Raw genomic sequence first — 14,479 nt, forward strand, 5'->3', positions numbered from 1 at the left:
ATGCTGGGAGCGTAGGGATAAGCTGGACCCCTCCAGCAGTGTGACAATGGCACAGCCCTGCAAGCCCCTGAGGCATAGTGGGGTCTTTTCTAGCTCCCCCAAGCACCCATCACACCCCTGCCCTGGGTAATTTCCACCCCCCTCCAGTTCCTGCCTCCCGAATGAGGATGGAGACCCAGCACATGAGCAATACACGGCAATCCCTGCCTGCCAGCTGCTGCCTGCTCCCCACGAGGGAGGTGTTATGGGAGGAGATAGGCCAGAGCAGATGCTGGGAGAACAAAGCAGCTGGGCACGATGCTGGCGTGCACCCAGGAATGTGCTGGCTGGCAGCCCTGGAGCCAGGTCACAGCCCTGTGCCATCACCTCAGTCCCAAAGCCAAGCCCAGGAGCTTTCCTGGGCTAAAACAGCCCCAAGGTAAAAGGAATGTGGGGAAGGGGTGGTGGGAAACATGGGGTAGAGGGTTCCAGGGAAGGAGGGAGCGCTCAGGGGAGGCTGCTCTGCTCTGGAGGGCAGCGGGAATGTGGGGCTGTGGAGAAGGTGGGAAGGCAGAAGGTGAGATAAGGGAAGGCAAAGACAGCAAGCAGCCAGGCAGGGACAGGCAGGGGGGGACAGGCAGAGGTGAGGGGACACCACACACTTGGACCTGAACAGCAGCACTCGCTTTAAAGCCACCGTCACACACAAAAGTCCCTTCCCAGCAAAGCCCCTTGTGGCACCCAGAGCCCAAGGGAGGTGCCACCCATGTGGGGCACCCAGAGCCACTCACCTGGGGCTGCCCTGCTTGGCGTGGGGCTGCCTCGGTGCTCTGCCGGCCCCACCCCTCCCCTGGCAGCTGCGGGACCGTGGCTGCTGCATATTTGATGAGTGCTATTATTGTCATCTCCACTCGTGAGCAGAGCAATGGGAGCTGATCTTCCCTCACAGAGCTGCAGGGGTGGAGGGACTCCTCCTCCCGTGGTCCCTGTCTCTTGCACCCCTGGTGACACAGCTGGACTGTCCCACATCCCTCTCAGGACATAGGTGAGCCTCAGTGTAGCCCAGATGTGAACAGCTGGAAAATGGCCCTGACGCATTCTAGGCCCCCAAACCAATGGGAGTTTGGAAGAAATCAAAGAACGTGGGAGTGAGGAACAAATGCACCTCCTCACACCCCTCTCCAAAGGTGGGCTGGGACCAGCCAGCTGCAGAGGTTCTGGCAGGGATCTAGACACCCAAAAATATCAGAGCATCCTCTCCTCCCTGGATGAGCAGGACACTGCACCTGCCTTCACCACGCTCCATTCTCCCCATTCCAGCACTGGGCTCCGGCATCCCACCAAACTGGGGACCGTTTTCCTGCAGTGATGGAGTCTGTGGCTCTGCCAAATGCAGGGGCAGAGAGAGCATCGTGCTGCAGCACCCGAGCCGGGAAAACCTCGGCTTCCTTCTCCTGCAGGCAGGCACGTCCCAGCCGTAATGCGGTGGGTATTTATTATGCTGATTCCTCAGAACGCGAGGGCTTAACTGCAAATTACAATCAATAGCCCCAATCCCCTCGGGGCAGGTTCATCATTTAGCAGGCGCAACCAGAGGAATTCAAAACTATTTGCCAGCCATAAATCCTCCCCTCCGCAGCCTCCCCAGCCGGCTCCGTGCCACTCCCGATGGCTGCTTGGGGTGACCCTTGTCAGCATTTGAGACAATTAAGCTGTCACTGCGGATCGTGACTCTTATATACGGCCCTGAGCAGCACTTTGAGATGTCACCGTGATGGGGTGAGGGGAGCTGGCTGAGGCGAGCCTGCCGCAGCAACCATCTCTCATTGAATTAAATGAATGTATTTGGAGGCAGAGTCACTCTTTATTACCTTGCAAACGATTCCTGACTAAATTAAATTATAAGAGGAGTGTTCAGCCAATCAAACCTGCTTGATTGCCTGGAACAGGCATTTTAAACAGAGCACGCCTCGAGAGCCGTCGCTGGCTGCAGCGTTAGATGGAGGGAGGCTGATGGGTGCTGGGGAGGCTGATCCACCCTGCTCCTCACCTGGAGGATGGGGCAGGATGGGCACAGCCCCTGGGAACAGCACGAATGAGCCTGGAAGAGCAAGGGAATGGCAGGAGCACAGAGCAGGGCTGCTGAGGGCAGCTTTCTATGAGCATCATTGAGCCAAGGCTTTCCTCCTACAGCAGAGAAATGCAGGGTGCTGCTCTTCTGGGGTCAAATCCACAGCTCCTGCCTGCAGCCACCCTCCTGGAGAGCCCTTCTCCCAACACACAAGGAGAGTCTGATCACGTTTCCCTTCAGCAGCTCCCCAGTGAGGGGCTCTGGTCAATGCACACAATCCCAGAATGGTTTGGATGGCAGGGAGCTCAAAGTTCATCTCATTCCACTCCCTGCCTTGGGCAGGGACACCTTCCACCATCCCAGTTTGCTCCAAGCACTGGCCTGGGACACTTCCAGGGATCCAGGGGCAGCCACAGCTGCTCTGGGCAGCCTGTGCCAGGGCCTCACCACCCTCACAGGCAAGAATTTCTTCCTACCACCTCATCTGTATCACTCCTCTCAATTTAAAACCATTCCCACCTTCCCATCAGTATATACCCTTGTGAAAAGTCCCTCTTCATGTTTTTTACAAGCCCCTTTAAATACTGAAATGCTGCAAATTCCATGAACCTCAGGAGGCTCCAGTATAACCCTAATGCTACAGCAGATTTCCCCCTTGCCCTTTGGATCTTTTCAGGACTTGGAGATCTCTTGGAGGCAAATTCACTCCAGCACGAACTGCAACGTTTGCTGCTTTTAACATAAGTGCAGAACAATTAGGGAAGCTCCTGGAAGAAGGATACTGCAATTAAATGGTGCATTTTCAAATGCAGCTATAAACTTGCTGCCAAAAAAGCTACTCTCTCTGAAAAAAGAAGTTGGCTTCTTCTAGCTTAACTATTTTTACTTCATCCCCATTCCAATTTTAATCATGTATCTGCTCATTTTGAAGAGGATAAAATGCCCATTTTCCTAAATGAAGCTAATTAGGCAGAGGGGGTTTTAACAATGATATGCCAAAATCAATTTGAAACCCACACTGAGGTAGCAGCAGCTATTCAAGGACAGGTTTTAGCAGGTAACACTGTGCATTTCAGCTTCACACCAAGCAGCCCCTGGCTCCCAGCACTACCTGGGCTGAGCATGAAGCCCTGTCAGCAGTTCTGGTTGCCCGGCTCTGTGCCAAGGCTTGGCAGGCTGCAGGATTTGGATGGAAAAGTCAGAAACTCAGGGACAAAACGAAACCAAAATTAGTCTTTGTGAGGGCAACTCTGCCTTGTGTGACCTTCATGGGAAATGGGAAGGGTGAGTTAATGTGCTGGAACAGCATCCCACCCAGCTCACACCGGGAAGGGCCAGCTTTCCACTGCCAGCCAGGGATAATGGGGATCATTTGATGCTCGTTCTCCTCTCCGTGGTCAGGATTTCCTCTGCACTCCAGCTGTGAACAAAGCCAGGAACAGGGAAGGGAACTTACAGAGTTCAAAGTCACCTTCTTAGCTTGGGCACTGTGTTTAGTATCTGTTTATCTCCCACCACCAGTCTCTTGCAGCCACTTCACCTTCTACTGCCCCCTAAATCTCCCGTGGCAGCATCCAGGATTCCTCAGGTGGCCAAAGGTAAAAAAGAGAGTTAGGAAACAAACCAAGCCATCTGTCCATCATTCACATGAAATAACAACTTTTTATTTTCTCAAATAAAATAATCCTTCCACTTCTGCTCAATCAGGTTGTGAGGGGTGGGGAGGAGCAGGGAGGAGGGGAGGAACCCTGCTCAGACAGGTGTCACACCTGTCCTCACAGTTCTGCATCCACGTCAGACCAAACCCTTTTCCAATGAAAGAAAATAAAAGCTATTGGCAGCTCTTGATCCCAGAAGGCAAGAGCTGTCCTCTATCAGGCACTCTGAATTGTTTAGCAACAGTATTCAATGGAAAAGCATGATTACAAAAATCCCAGATTTCTGATGAACAATATCCAGACAAGCAATGTTTAACAGGGCTGGGGTAAAACTCACAGCATGGGGTGGTACCTTGAGCTCCAGAGAGCTGCAACTGGAATTTAGGGACATGGTTGAAGAGACCTCCACCTTGGGGACTGAAGGGCAGGACAACTCCTGCCCAACAAAGGAGGAAGCTCCCAAGGCAGCTCCTCAATGAGTGAGATGCCAGAAGTGAATCCTCACCCCAGACTACAGCTCTTGGATCGTACCCCACTGCAGTCTGGCCAGGCTAATTAACCATTACCAGTTTAATTTCTCATCTCTCAGTACCAGGATGTCCTACAAATCCCACTGCAAGGCTATGGAGAGGCACAGAGTGCCAGGTTTTAATGTTAATTGAGGTGGGACTATTAAAAATTGGGGTTGTCTCAGCTACAGAGACATGTCCAGAGAGCAGGGGAGGGAGAACTCTGGTTCTGCTTCAGATCAATGCTTAAATTAAGTGAATGGATAAGCAGCAAAGCATCAGCAATGTTCTCTCAGCCCAAAGCACAGGGCCAGATTTTTACACACAAACCCAAACATTTCCCACTGGGAATGCACATGGATTCATGTGCAAACCCCACAAGGGGCAGGACACTGCTGGCTGTGGAACTGTGCCCTACAAGAACTGGCTCCTTTCAAATTTTTTAGAAACATCATTTGCCCTGAAATGCTGCCAGATGGAAACCCATCTTCCCCATCCCCACCTGCAAGCACAGTAGCCTCATTTTCTGCCTTCCTCCAAGAGAAGGAGCTTCACAGAAGCTTTCTTGGCTCTGGAACACATCTCCCTTTTTCCTTTCTTTTTTTTTTTTCTTTTTTCTTTTTTTTCTTGGTGTGTTTTGTTTTGTTTTTACATGGTCAGTTCCAATTGCAGTGATTAAAGGCAAGGCCAGGCACCAGCAGTTACTTCTTTACAATCTGAATGACATCTTCATGCTCCATCATATGGGTTAAGCCCACTCTTTGAGGGCTGTACTTTGTGCTTGTCCCCTTTAAAGCAAAAAAGGGGGAGAAGGGTTAGGAGACCAGTCAGAGACACCTGAGGACAGGGATTCCAGTTGCTGTCCAACACTTACCCACACCAAGGCATATTTGAACTGGCTGGCTAATGATCTGTGAATCCGATGGCACTGCAAGACAGACAGGCAGGAGGAGTTGAAATATTTACATTTACCTCTTTGCAAACAACTTTTTTTCAATACCCAGGAATTAAAACAAACTCAAGTCTATGCCAGAATTTACAATAAAGATTTTAAGAGCTGGTTAAAAGCACTTGAAACCATAGAGAACAGCCACAGGAATCACCAGCCCACATAAAGCCCCATTCCATTGTTTCCATGTGCTTTTTCACTGGGCTGCATTACATAATTACTGTTTAAACCTTTTATAGCAGCTGTGAAAGAAACCTGAGGCAGATAAAAGGCAACAAAAGGAGAAGCACAACCAAACACTGACATGTCCTGAGCTTTATGGAACACAAATCACAGCAGGTCCAGGAGGAACTGCCTTCTGCACAGAGGGGAATGTAAAAGATGCAGAAAAATTACCACATGTTCCACAGAGGCTCCTTTCCGTAGAATAATGGCATCTGTAAAGTCTGGTCTCTCTGTGGAGAAGCAGAAGGGGGGGAAAAAGCATTGGATTTCTATCAAGTGTGTTCTAAAATGCTGACAGCATCTCACATCACCTTGTGCTAACTACTCCCAAATTCCTCCTTCCTGCTCCCAGACAGAACAGGGATCCAGTACCTAAAAGCATCAAATCAGCTCTCCACCACCCACAAGTGCCATTTCCCACTCCACACAGTCAGCAGCTTCCTCACAACCCACCTGAAATGACTCCATCCCAAACCCTTGACTTAAGAGAAACAAAAGCACCCAAGTCAAAACACACCTGCTCAAGGAAAAACCAAAATCCCCAAGATTTCAGAGCTTAACAAGCTCAGAAAATTCCTTGATCTGCTCACATCCACCCAAGTTCAGCTGCTCACAAGCAAATAGAGCAAGTTATAGATGTGCCTTCATCATTGGGAGAAGCTGCAAGTGGGTTATAAAGCAAAAGGAGGATCAAAGGCACCTCCAAGGGCATGGGAATCACCAAATTTCTTGCAGCAGGAACAGGAAATTTGTGGGTTCATCACAGTGTGCATAAAAAGGTAAAAGCTGTGAACCTGCACACTTTATTCCCCTATATCCTGCAAAGACTTATGAAAATTCAGCTTGTGTAAAATACAACAGGAAGGCCATGGTGGGATCCACACATGGCAGGATCAGACAGAGCAGGAAGCATTTCCCAAGAGCTGAAGGATGATTAGGGAGGATGTAATTCCAGCATTTCCAAGGCACCAGCCCTGCAGGCAGCCTGTCTGGGGTCACTTACGTCCCCTTTTCTTGGTGTAGATGCAGGTGAGTGCCAGGTACTCCCAGAGCTTCTCCAGCAAGTAGTCCAGGTTCAGCTTCATGCCACAGCTGCAAAACACCAGGGTCATCTGGTTACTGCTGCTCTGATTTAGGGAGCCAGAAGAACAAGGTGAAATGTCTTTATTAAAGTGCTGGAGAATAAGGGGAAAGTCTTTAATGAGGCAAGGAAAGGAAAAACACAAGGTAAAATGACCTTAAACTGAAGGAGGGCAGGGTTAGATTAGATATTAGGAAGAAATTCCTGACTAAAGGGATGGAGAAGCACTGGAACAGGTTGTACAGAGAGTTTCAGGCTCCATCCCTGGAAATGTTCAAGGCCAGGTGGGATGGGGCCTGGAGCAAGCTGATCTAGTGGAAGGTGTCCCTGCCCATGGCAGGAGGTGGAATGAGATGAGCTTTAGGGTCCCTTCCAACCCAAACCATTCCATGATTCCAGAAGGGTGAACAGCTTTGAAGCAGCAAAGCCCCAGCAGATCTATCAGCACTCCCAAGGAAACAAGCCAGATTGTTTGACTCTGTCCTGCAGACAGCACAGAGAAGCTGCCTGCCTCTCCAGGGGAAGGAAATCTGGGAAAAGCTGCCCAGCAGCTCTGCTTCTCACCCCAGCAGCCCTGGGAGAAGCCAGAGAAAGGGGTGTGAAACGAGCCCCACAGCAGGCAGAAAAGGCAACGTGACAGCTCCTACCTGATGACAACACTGTGGGGCCTCCGAGCAAGACGATCCACCTCCTCCATGGATATCTGGTCAATCTTGTTATAAACCTAAACCAGAGGGAAAACAACACAGCCCTTAGCAAGGCAGTTCAGCATCATGTACAAAGAACAAGGTGGCTCCAGCACCTGAAACAGAAACACAGATCCTGTCAGAAGATAAGCCAAGGCTCTCAGTAGAACAAACTATTAAAATTCAGAAGCCTGAATATAAATTTTTGGCCTTTTTAAATTCTCCCTTTGGGATGACTTGGAACATGTTCTTTGATTTTATACAGACCCAGTGGCTACAAACAGAGCCCTAAAGGGACCTCTGGCACACAAGGGACCCGACGTGAGAAGTTCAGCACAGAGCTGGCAGCAGGGGGGAGTCGGAGGCTCCACACGTGGGAGCAAAGCCCCAGCACCAGGATTGGAATCTCTGCTGCTCCAGGGCAGCACCAGCCACAAGAGGGCCCAGGAAACACACACAGCACGGCTGCACATCCAAAGCCTATAAAAAATTCCCTGTTGAGCTGTTTTCCACCTCTTAAACCCCAAATCGTTACTGTTTTAGGAGCCAGGAACAAGGGCATGGAGTAATAGGACAAGGGGGAATTGCTTTAAATTGAGAGGGCAGGGTTAGGTGGGATATTGGGAAAATATTCTTCCCTGTGAGGGCAGGGAGGCCCTGGAACAGGTTCCCAGAGAAGCTGTGGCTGCCCCTGGATCCCTGGAAATGTCCAAGGCCAGGCTGGACAGGGCTTGGAGCACCCTGGGACAGTGGGAGGTGACCCTGCCCATGCTAGGGGTGGGATGAGATGAGCTTTAAGGTCCCTTCCCACCCAAACCATTCCATGATTCTGTGAAGTTCCAACATTTACTCTGGCACACAAAAGATGCTGGGTGTGACAGAAGCCAGGCTGCCCAGGATACTCACATAGAGGCATGGCATGTAGACCCTGTTTCCTACAATCACATCAATGAACTCATCAGGGGAACAATCCTCTCTGAACAGGACCTCAGCATTGAAGATTTCTGAGGTGGACATTGTCAAGGCACAAATCCCAACACACCACACGGGCTGAGCTCCCTGTGACAGCCTGCTGCCAACCAGCCAGCACCAAAGTGACACCAAGGCTGTCCCACAGCATGAAGCACTTAAACCATGAGCTGCTGATGGCTTAAGGGTCTCCCCTTTTAGGAAAGGATACTGTATTCATGGAGGATGAGCTGAACCAGCTTCTCAGAGCACTGAGTCAATGTGACGGTGGAGTTGAAGGAGATGCCTCCACCTTTCTTGGGCTGCAGGAGGCAAAAAACCAATGTAAGAACATTTTGCAAATCCCAGAGCCCCCTCAGCCTGTCCAACACATGGGGCAGCACAGAGTGAGCTCAGCTTTGAGCAGACCAGCTGTGCCTGCAGGAGCTCAGGGAGCCTCACCTTGAAGTAGATATTTGGTTTGCTCTTGTTCAGCCTGATTCCTACAGATTCCAGTTCCTTCTCCAGCAAGGCCCTGCAGGGACACAGCACCCATGAGGCTGAGCATGGCCAGGTGACACCCAGACCTTTCCCTTTTTGATTCTTGTGTTGATACAGCCGTGCCACAAACCCCCCTAATGCAGGTCAGAGTCTGTGGTGGCAATCCAGGCTGACATTCCCATCTCTGACAGTGCTGCAGGAATTTCCCTCCAGCTGAGCCCCCACTCCACTCAGCAGGATGCTTCTCATGGGATACTGTAGCTATGATATTTTCTGAAAAATCCTTTCCTTAGGGATTTTTTCTCCTGAGAAGCTGAGAAGCCTCAGGAACAAAATGTAAACAATGGTTATCTGCTGCTGTGGAATGCAACAGGTGCATCTGGGATTGGTCTCATAGAGTTGTTTCTAATTAATGGCCAATCACAGTCAGCTGGCTCAGACTCTCTGTCCAAGCCACAAACTTTTGTTATCATTCTTCTTTTTCTATTTTTAGCTAGCCTTCTGATGAAATCCTTTCTTCTATTCTTTTAGTATAATTTTAACATAATATATATGTCATAAAATAATAAATTAAGCCTTCTGAAACATGGGGTCAGATCCTCATCTCTTCCCTCATCCTAAGACCCCTGTGAACACAGCCACAGGATACAACCCCCATCTGGGTACTCAATAATTGAACTCCTCATTCCCCAGGTGCTCTCCACAATTCCTCAGGGAGCTGGCACGTTTTCCAGGCCAGAGCCCAGCCCACACTCACCTCTGCACCTCACCCTTGGTGGCATCCAGCATCATGATAACAACATCTGCTGTCCTGGCCACGGCGATCACCTGCCGGCCTCTGCCCTTCCCTGGGGACACACGAGGGGGATGCACATCAGCAAGAGCAACCAGCTCAGTTCTCTGACAAACAGGGGACTCCTGCCCCATGCAGCAGCTTGAAAGCAAGGAAAAACACCCTGCAGTGCTGTTCAGGCTGCAGTCAGCTGCTGGGAGCCCTGGCAGCAGCTCCAAGCAGCACAGAGAGCTCAGCACAGAGGAGATCAGTGCCAGAAGGTGCCTTAGGAAACACAGACAATGTTCTAGGGACCCAAGGGAATGGCTGGAGATGTGTCAGGGAGGGTTAGGTTGGATATTAGGAAAAGGTTCTTCACCCCAGAGGGTGTTTGGGCACTGCCCAGGCTCCCCAGGGAATGGGCACAGCCCCAAGGCTGCCACAGCTCCAGGAGGGTTTGGACAACAGCAGGCACAGGATGGGATTGTTGGACAGAGTGGGATTGTTGGGGTGTCCTGTGCAGGGCCAGGAGTTGGACTGGATGATCCCTGTGGGTCCCTTCCCAGATGTTCCATGACTCCCTGATTTCCTAAGCTATTTTCAGACACAACCAGACAATGACAACACAGAAAGACAAAGCCAACATCTCTTCCCAGAATCAGGAGTCATGGGAGGACTGGCAGGAGCTCAGGGAATTACTCAAGCAAGGTTAGTGTTTAGCTGTAATTCTCCCTCCGCCTCTCCAGCATCTTTTATAGATTTCCTCAGTACCAGAAAACAGATGAGCCACTTAACACTCAGGCAAGGACGTGAGAAGTGACTGGCTTGCTTTGGCTCCCACCTCCAGAAAACCATCTTTGTGCTACATATAGAGCCTTCTGTGGGCTCAGGGACAGGAATCGTGCCTCACATAGGATCAAGGACTCAAAAATTTGGAAAGACAATGCAGGAACTCTTGGCCCAGGAAACCTGTGTGTATCTGAGCCACCCAGGGGCACTACTGAGGGCAATTCCCTCCTGCACATGAACACAGACATGAGCCAACCTTGAGCTGCTCCTTCGATGATTCCAGGCAGATCCAGCAGCTGAATATTGGCTCCTTTGTACTGAAAGGGAAATGGAAGGATGCAAAGTTGAAAGCTTCCTGCAGGGCACCTGAGCTGCCCCAAAACCGTGCTGGGGGTCCCCATCCTGTGGGGAGTGGAGTTGGATGGAACTGGCAGGCCAGGGGAACTCTGCACAAAGCTCATGGCTCTGTCCTGAGGCAAATTCCGGAGTTGTGGGCTGTGCTCAGCAGCACACACAGCTTGCATTAGATCCTGACCCCCTAAAGCATCCTGTGACTGCAGCTGGACAAAGCAGCAGGAAAACAGCACAGCAGTCACACATTCCCAAGTTCAGGGAATGGAAAGGAAGAACAATTCTTCTTTTATTGGTCTAATGAGAAAACTCAGTAATGAACAAGTGCCACATCTCTGATTGTGACAGATCAAACTGCTCAGGTGTGCTGCAGGTAAAAACCCCAGGAGACACTCATTCCTAGGATCTGCAAGGCATTGACACTCATTCCTAGGATCTGCAAGGCATTGACACTCATTCCTAGGATCTGCAAGGCATTGGCTCTCCAGCTTTTGTTGCAGCTCACAGCTCTGCTTGAATGTGTTACATTGAACTCCTTTTCCCACTAATACAGTTACTTTCATGATTTAATTCCCCCTTCCATCCTGACCCAGATTTCCTCATTACTCTTGGACACTTTTCAGTTTGATGCCCTTTATCATTTGCTTTACTGATGGATGCTGAGGTCACCACTAATAAAACCCCTCAAGGACAGGAAGAGCTGCATTTTGTTTTGAAAGTGATTACAGCACAGATTGCCTCTGTAAAGCTTCATTAAAAACAAATCTGTCAAGGTTTGCAGCCAGCTGGTCACTGGCACTGACAGTGGTTATACAAAATTCAGTTGAGAATTGTGGTATTACTCTGGTTAGTCCAAGAACAGCATAAAAATCCTGATCAGGCAGCCCATCCTGAAGAGTTCAGGGAAGTCCTACATCAGCACTGAAAAGTTTAAAGCAAAATTCAGCTTTGGATACCTCTGGATGTGTGTGCTCCTTATTAGCAGCACAATTGTTGTCATCTAATTGCAGGGGTTCCACACTGTTGTCTCCTTATCACAAAAGTTCCACACCTTCTTGGTGTCTCCTCATGGGCAGCTCCTCAGAGCACTGACTCTTTCTTCTTCACAAAGCAGCCACTGACCCCAGTTCCCTTCTCAAGGGGCCACCCCACTCTTTTATAGCATCTTCTTCTCATTGCTTACAGCTGTGGCCTGGTAAAGTCAGGCCTGTTCCTAATCTTTGATAATTGCCCAGCTGCAGCTCCTTAGGGGTGAGATTACTTTCTACACTATCTTTATTTTCTTATATTCTATCCCCCTACAAACACCTTTCCAGAGCTGGAGGAGGATCCTGCTCACCTCTATGACTCCAGGGATGCAGGTCAGCGTGGTGAACTCGTAGGATGCTGCTTCACTGGCAGTCGAGGTCATTAAACTCAGAAACGTGGACTGGAAGGCAAGAGATCAGCATCAGCAGGCAGGAAAAGGAGAAGGTTCAGCAAAACAAGCAACACCAAAGTGCTCCTTGGGCTGTGGAAGTTGTGTTGTGGCTGTTCCAGGCACAGGGACTGAGGTGGTGACACTGCCATGGAACTGAAGTCAATCAGTTTTTTTTCTTTCCTCAGCACTGCTGGGGCTGGCCAAGAACAACTTTCAGGCAACAGCAAGGTCCACAGGGCAGAGCACACAACATGAAGGAATGTTTCCCCATCTCCAACTTTCAGCTAGATCACAGAATCATGGAATGGTTTGGGCTGGAAGTGACCTCAAAGCCCATTTCATTCCACCCCCTGCCATAGCAGGGACACCTCTCACTGTCCCAGGGTGCTCCAAGCCCTGTCCAACCTGCCCTTGGACACTGCCAGGGATGGAGCAGCCACAGCTGCTCTGGGCACCTGTGCCAGGGCCTCCCCACCCTCATGGGGAAGAATTCCTTCCATACATCTCACCTAAATTCTCCCTCTTTCAGTGTGAATCCATTCCTTTTCCTGCCACTACAGTTCCTGACAAAGAATCCCTTTCCAGCTCCCCTGCAGCCTTTTCAGGTACTGTGAGGTCTCCTCACAACCCTCTCTTCTCCAGCCCCAGCTCTCTCAGCCTGTCTCCACTCTCCAGTCCTCTCTCCAACATTCCCACATCCTCCTCATGCTGGAGACACCAGAATCATGCACAGGACTCCAGGTGGGATCCCACCAGAGGAGCTTGAAGGTGCCTCCCAACCCAAACCATTCAACGTTTGTGATCCCAAAGCTGCTCTGCAGCCCCTGCAAACCCCAGTGAGCTGGAGACACAGTGAGCACCAGCCCTGAATGACAGCTCAGGGAGCACAAGCCCTGACTGACCTTCCCCACAGAAGGAAATCCAATCAGAGCCACCCGGGCATCTCCTGATTTCATCACATCGAAGCCCTCGCCCTTGGCAGCTGGGGATTTGGAAGGTTCCAGCAGCTGAGCTCTGTATTTTGCAAGCTTTGCCTTCAGCAGGCCCAGGTGGTACTCAGTGGCTGCAATGACACAAACCCAACAGCATAAAGTTGCTGTGATGCACTTGTGGGAGTGAGAACTTTCCTGAAAAAGAAACGCTGATGGATCTTGGTCAGTATCCTAAGCAGTGCCAGGCACAGAGCTGCTCCATCACCAGCCCTGGGCACTGAGAGCAAACCTGCCAGGGAGCTGCACAGGGTCAGAGTGGAGGGAAACAGCCAAAAAATTCCTGAGTTAAAGGAGCAAGGCAGAGGGAGAGCAGGTGCAGGAATGAAGGGAGGCAGTTCAGGAGAGAGAGGTGACAGGAGGAGCAGCCCCTGTTGGAAACAGCCCCTCCTTACACCTGCTCACATTCAGCACCCCAAACTGACCAGATTAAAAGTTGACAAGAGGAGGGAAAAATAAAGACAAGAGCTTATGTGTGAAAGTACTTTACTGCCTTATTCTTAGCAAAACACTTGAATCTACACCTGAACCAGAAAAAAAGGAAGGTGGTTGTCTCACTTTGTAACAGATAAGAGCACGAAATCAGAAGCTTACAGATTTATTTCTATTATTTACACAGCCCACAGCCCCAGCAGCAGCTCTGGCAGAGCCCACGGGGAGCCCCCAGACCACTAACACCCGTAGCCTCCTCCTGTGCCAGCAGGAATTGAGATGTTTCCCCCTCCAGCTCCGGGGGGGCTGCGGCTGCAGCACAGGGCAAAGAGACTCGAAAATTCGGAAAGACAAATTTTTGAGTCCTCCTCCCCCTCACACATCCCCCCAGCCCAGCCCCAGGGCTCACCCTGCTCCCCACCCTGCCCCAGCTCCCAGCACCCCAAAGACCCCCCAGCTTCACAACCCCCCCTGCTGCCTCCCCACAGCCCTGACCGGCCCCTCTCTCCCCAGAGCCCCTCCCAGACCCACAGTCCTCAGGCTCTCTCTCAGCCCCCATAGCTCTCAGCCCCCCTGACCCCCAGGCTCTCTCCCAGCCCCCGTAGCTCGCAGCCCCCCTGACCCCCGCACTCCTCACAGTCCCCGGCCCCATTTCCCCTCTCAGCCCCCCATAACTCACAGCCCACCCGTGCCCCCCACAGCCCCCCAGAACGCCCAGCCCACCCGCCCGCTCGTTGTCCCCGGCTCCCTCAGCCCCCGGCCGCCCTCCGCACCTTTGTTCTTCTGCGTGCGAGCGATCTCCTTCTCGATCTCCGAGATCTTCTCTAGGATGCCCATGGCGGGCCCCGCTCCGCGCCCGCCGGAAGCGCCGCTGGCCCGGCCCGTCCGTCCCCGTCACGCGTCCGGGCCGCGCCGCACTGCGAGCTCCGGCCGCGCCCCGAGCCCCGCACCCCGCGTTCCGCCCGCCGCCACCGCGGGGCCACCGGGAGGGTCCCCAGGGAGGTGACCCCGGTGGGGGCGAGAGCGGCGGGGACAGGAGGGACAGGCTCAAAGGGCAGGTCTCAGAAAGCAGGAGAGCCCCTCAGCGGGACTGACTCCTCCTGCTCCTCTAATTAAGGC

The 14,479-nt window shown here is 51.4% G+C and overlaps 1 protein-coding gene across 1 annotated transcript; it reads right to left on the minus strand.

Annotated features, from left to right (window-relative positions):
- Positions 1-3,692: 3,692 nt before the first annotated feature.
- Positions 3,693-14,291, minus strand: DRG2 (developmentally regulated GTP binding protein 2). Its single transcript, XM_071443828.1, has 13 exons — positions 14,134-14,291; positions 12,842-13,002; positions 11,859-11,948; positions 10,425-10,485; positions 9,365-9,455; positions 8,569-8,641; positions 8,339-8,429; positions 8,065-8,162; positions 7,120-7,196; positions 6,395-6,483; positions 5,563-5,621; positions 5,092-5,145; positions 3,693-5,005 (listed from the first exon to the last, which is right to left on the minus strand). The coding sequence occupies exons 1-13, from the start codon at positions 14,195-14,197 to the stop codon at positions 4,919-4,921; spliced, it is 1,095 nt and encodes a 364-aa protein (XP_071299929.1). The 5' UTR covers positions 14,198-14,291; the 3' UTR covers positions 3,693-4,918.
- Positions 14,292-14,479: the final 188 nt, after the last annotated feature.

This window comes from Agelaius tricolor, unplaced genomic scaffold (assembly GCF_023055355.1).
Source record: "Agelaius tricolor isolate 1412-34295 unplaced genomic scaffold, bAgeTri1.0.p SCAF_19, whole genome shotgun sequence".
Classification (NCBI taxonomy): domain Eukaryota; kingdom Metazoa; phylum Chordata; class Aves; order Passeriformes; family Icteridae; genus Agelaius; species Agelaius tricolor.

Coding starts and splice junctions, on each gene's coding strand:
- DRG2 (XM_071443828.1), bottom strand. CDS start 14,197: ATGGGCATCCTAGAGAAGATCTCGGAGATCGAGAAGGAGATCGCTCGC. Junction 13,003..14,133: donor TCGCACGCAGAAGAACAAAG/GTGCGGAGGGCG, acceptor GTGTCATTGCAG/CCACTGAGTACCACCTGGGC. Junction 5,622..6,394: donor CTACACCAAGAAAAGGGGAC/GTAAGTGACCCC, acceptor GCTTCTCCACAG/AGAGACCAGACTTTACAGAT.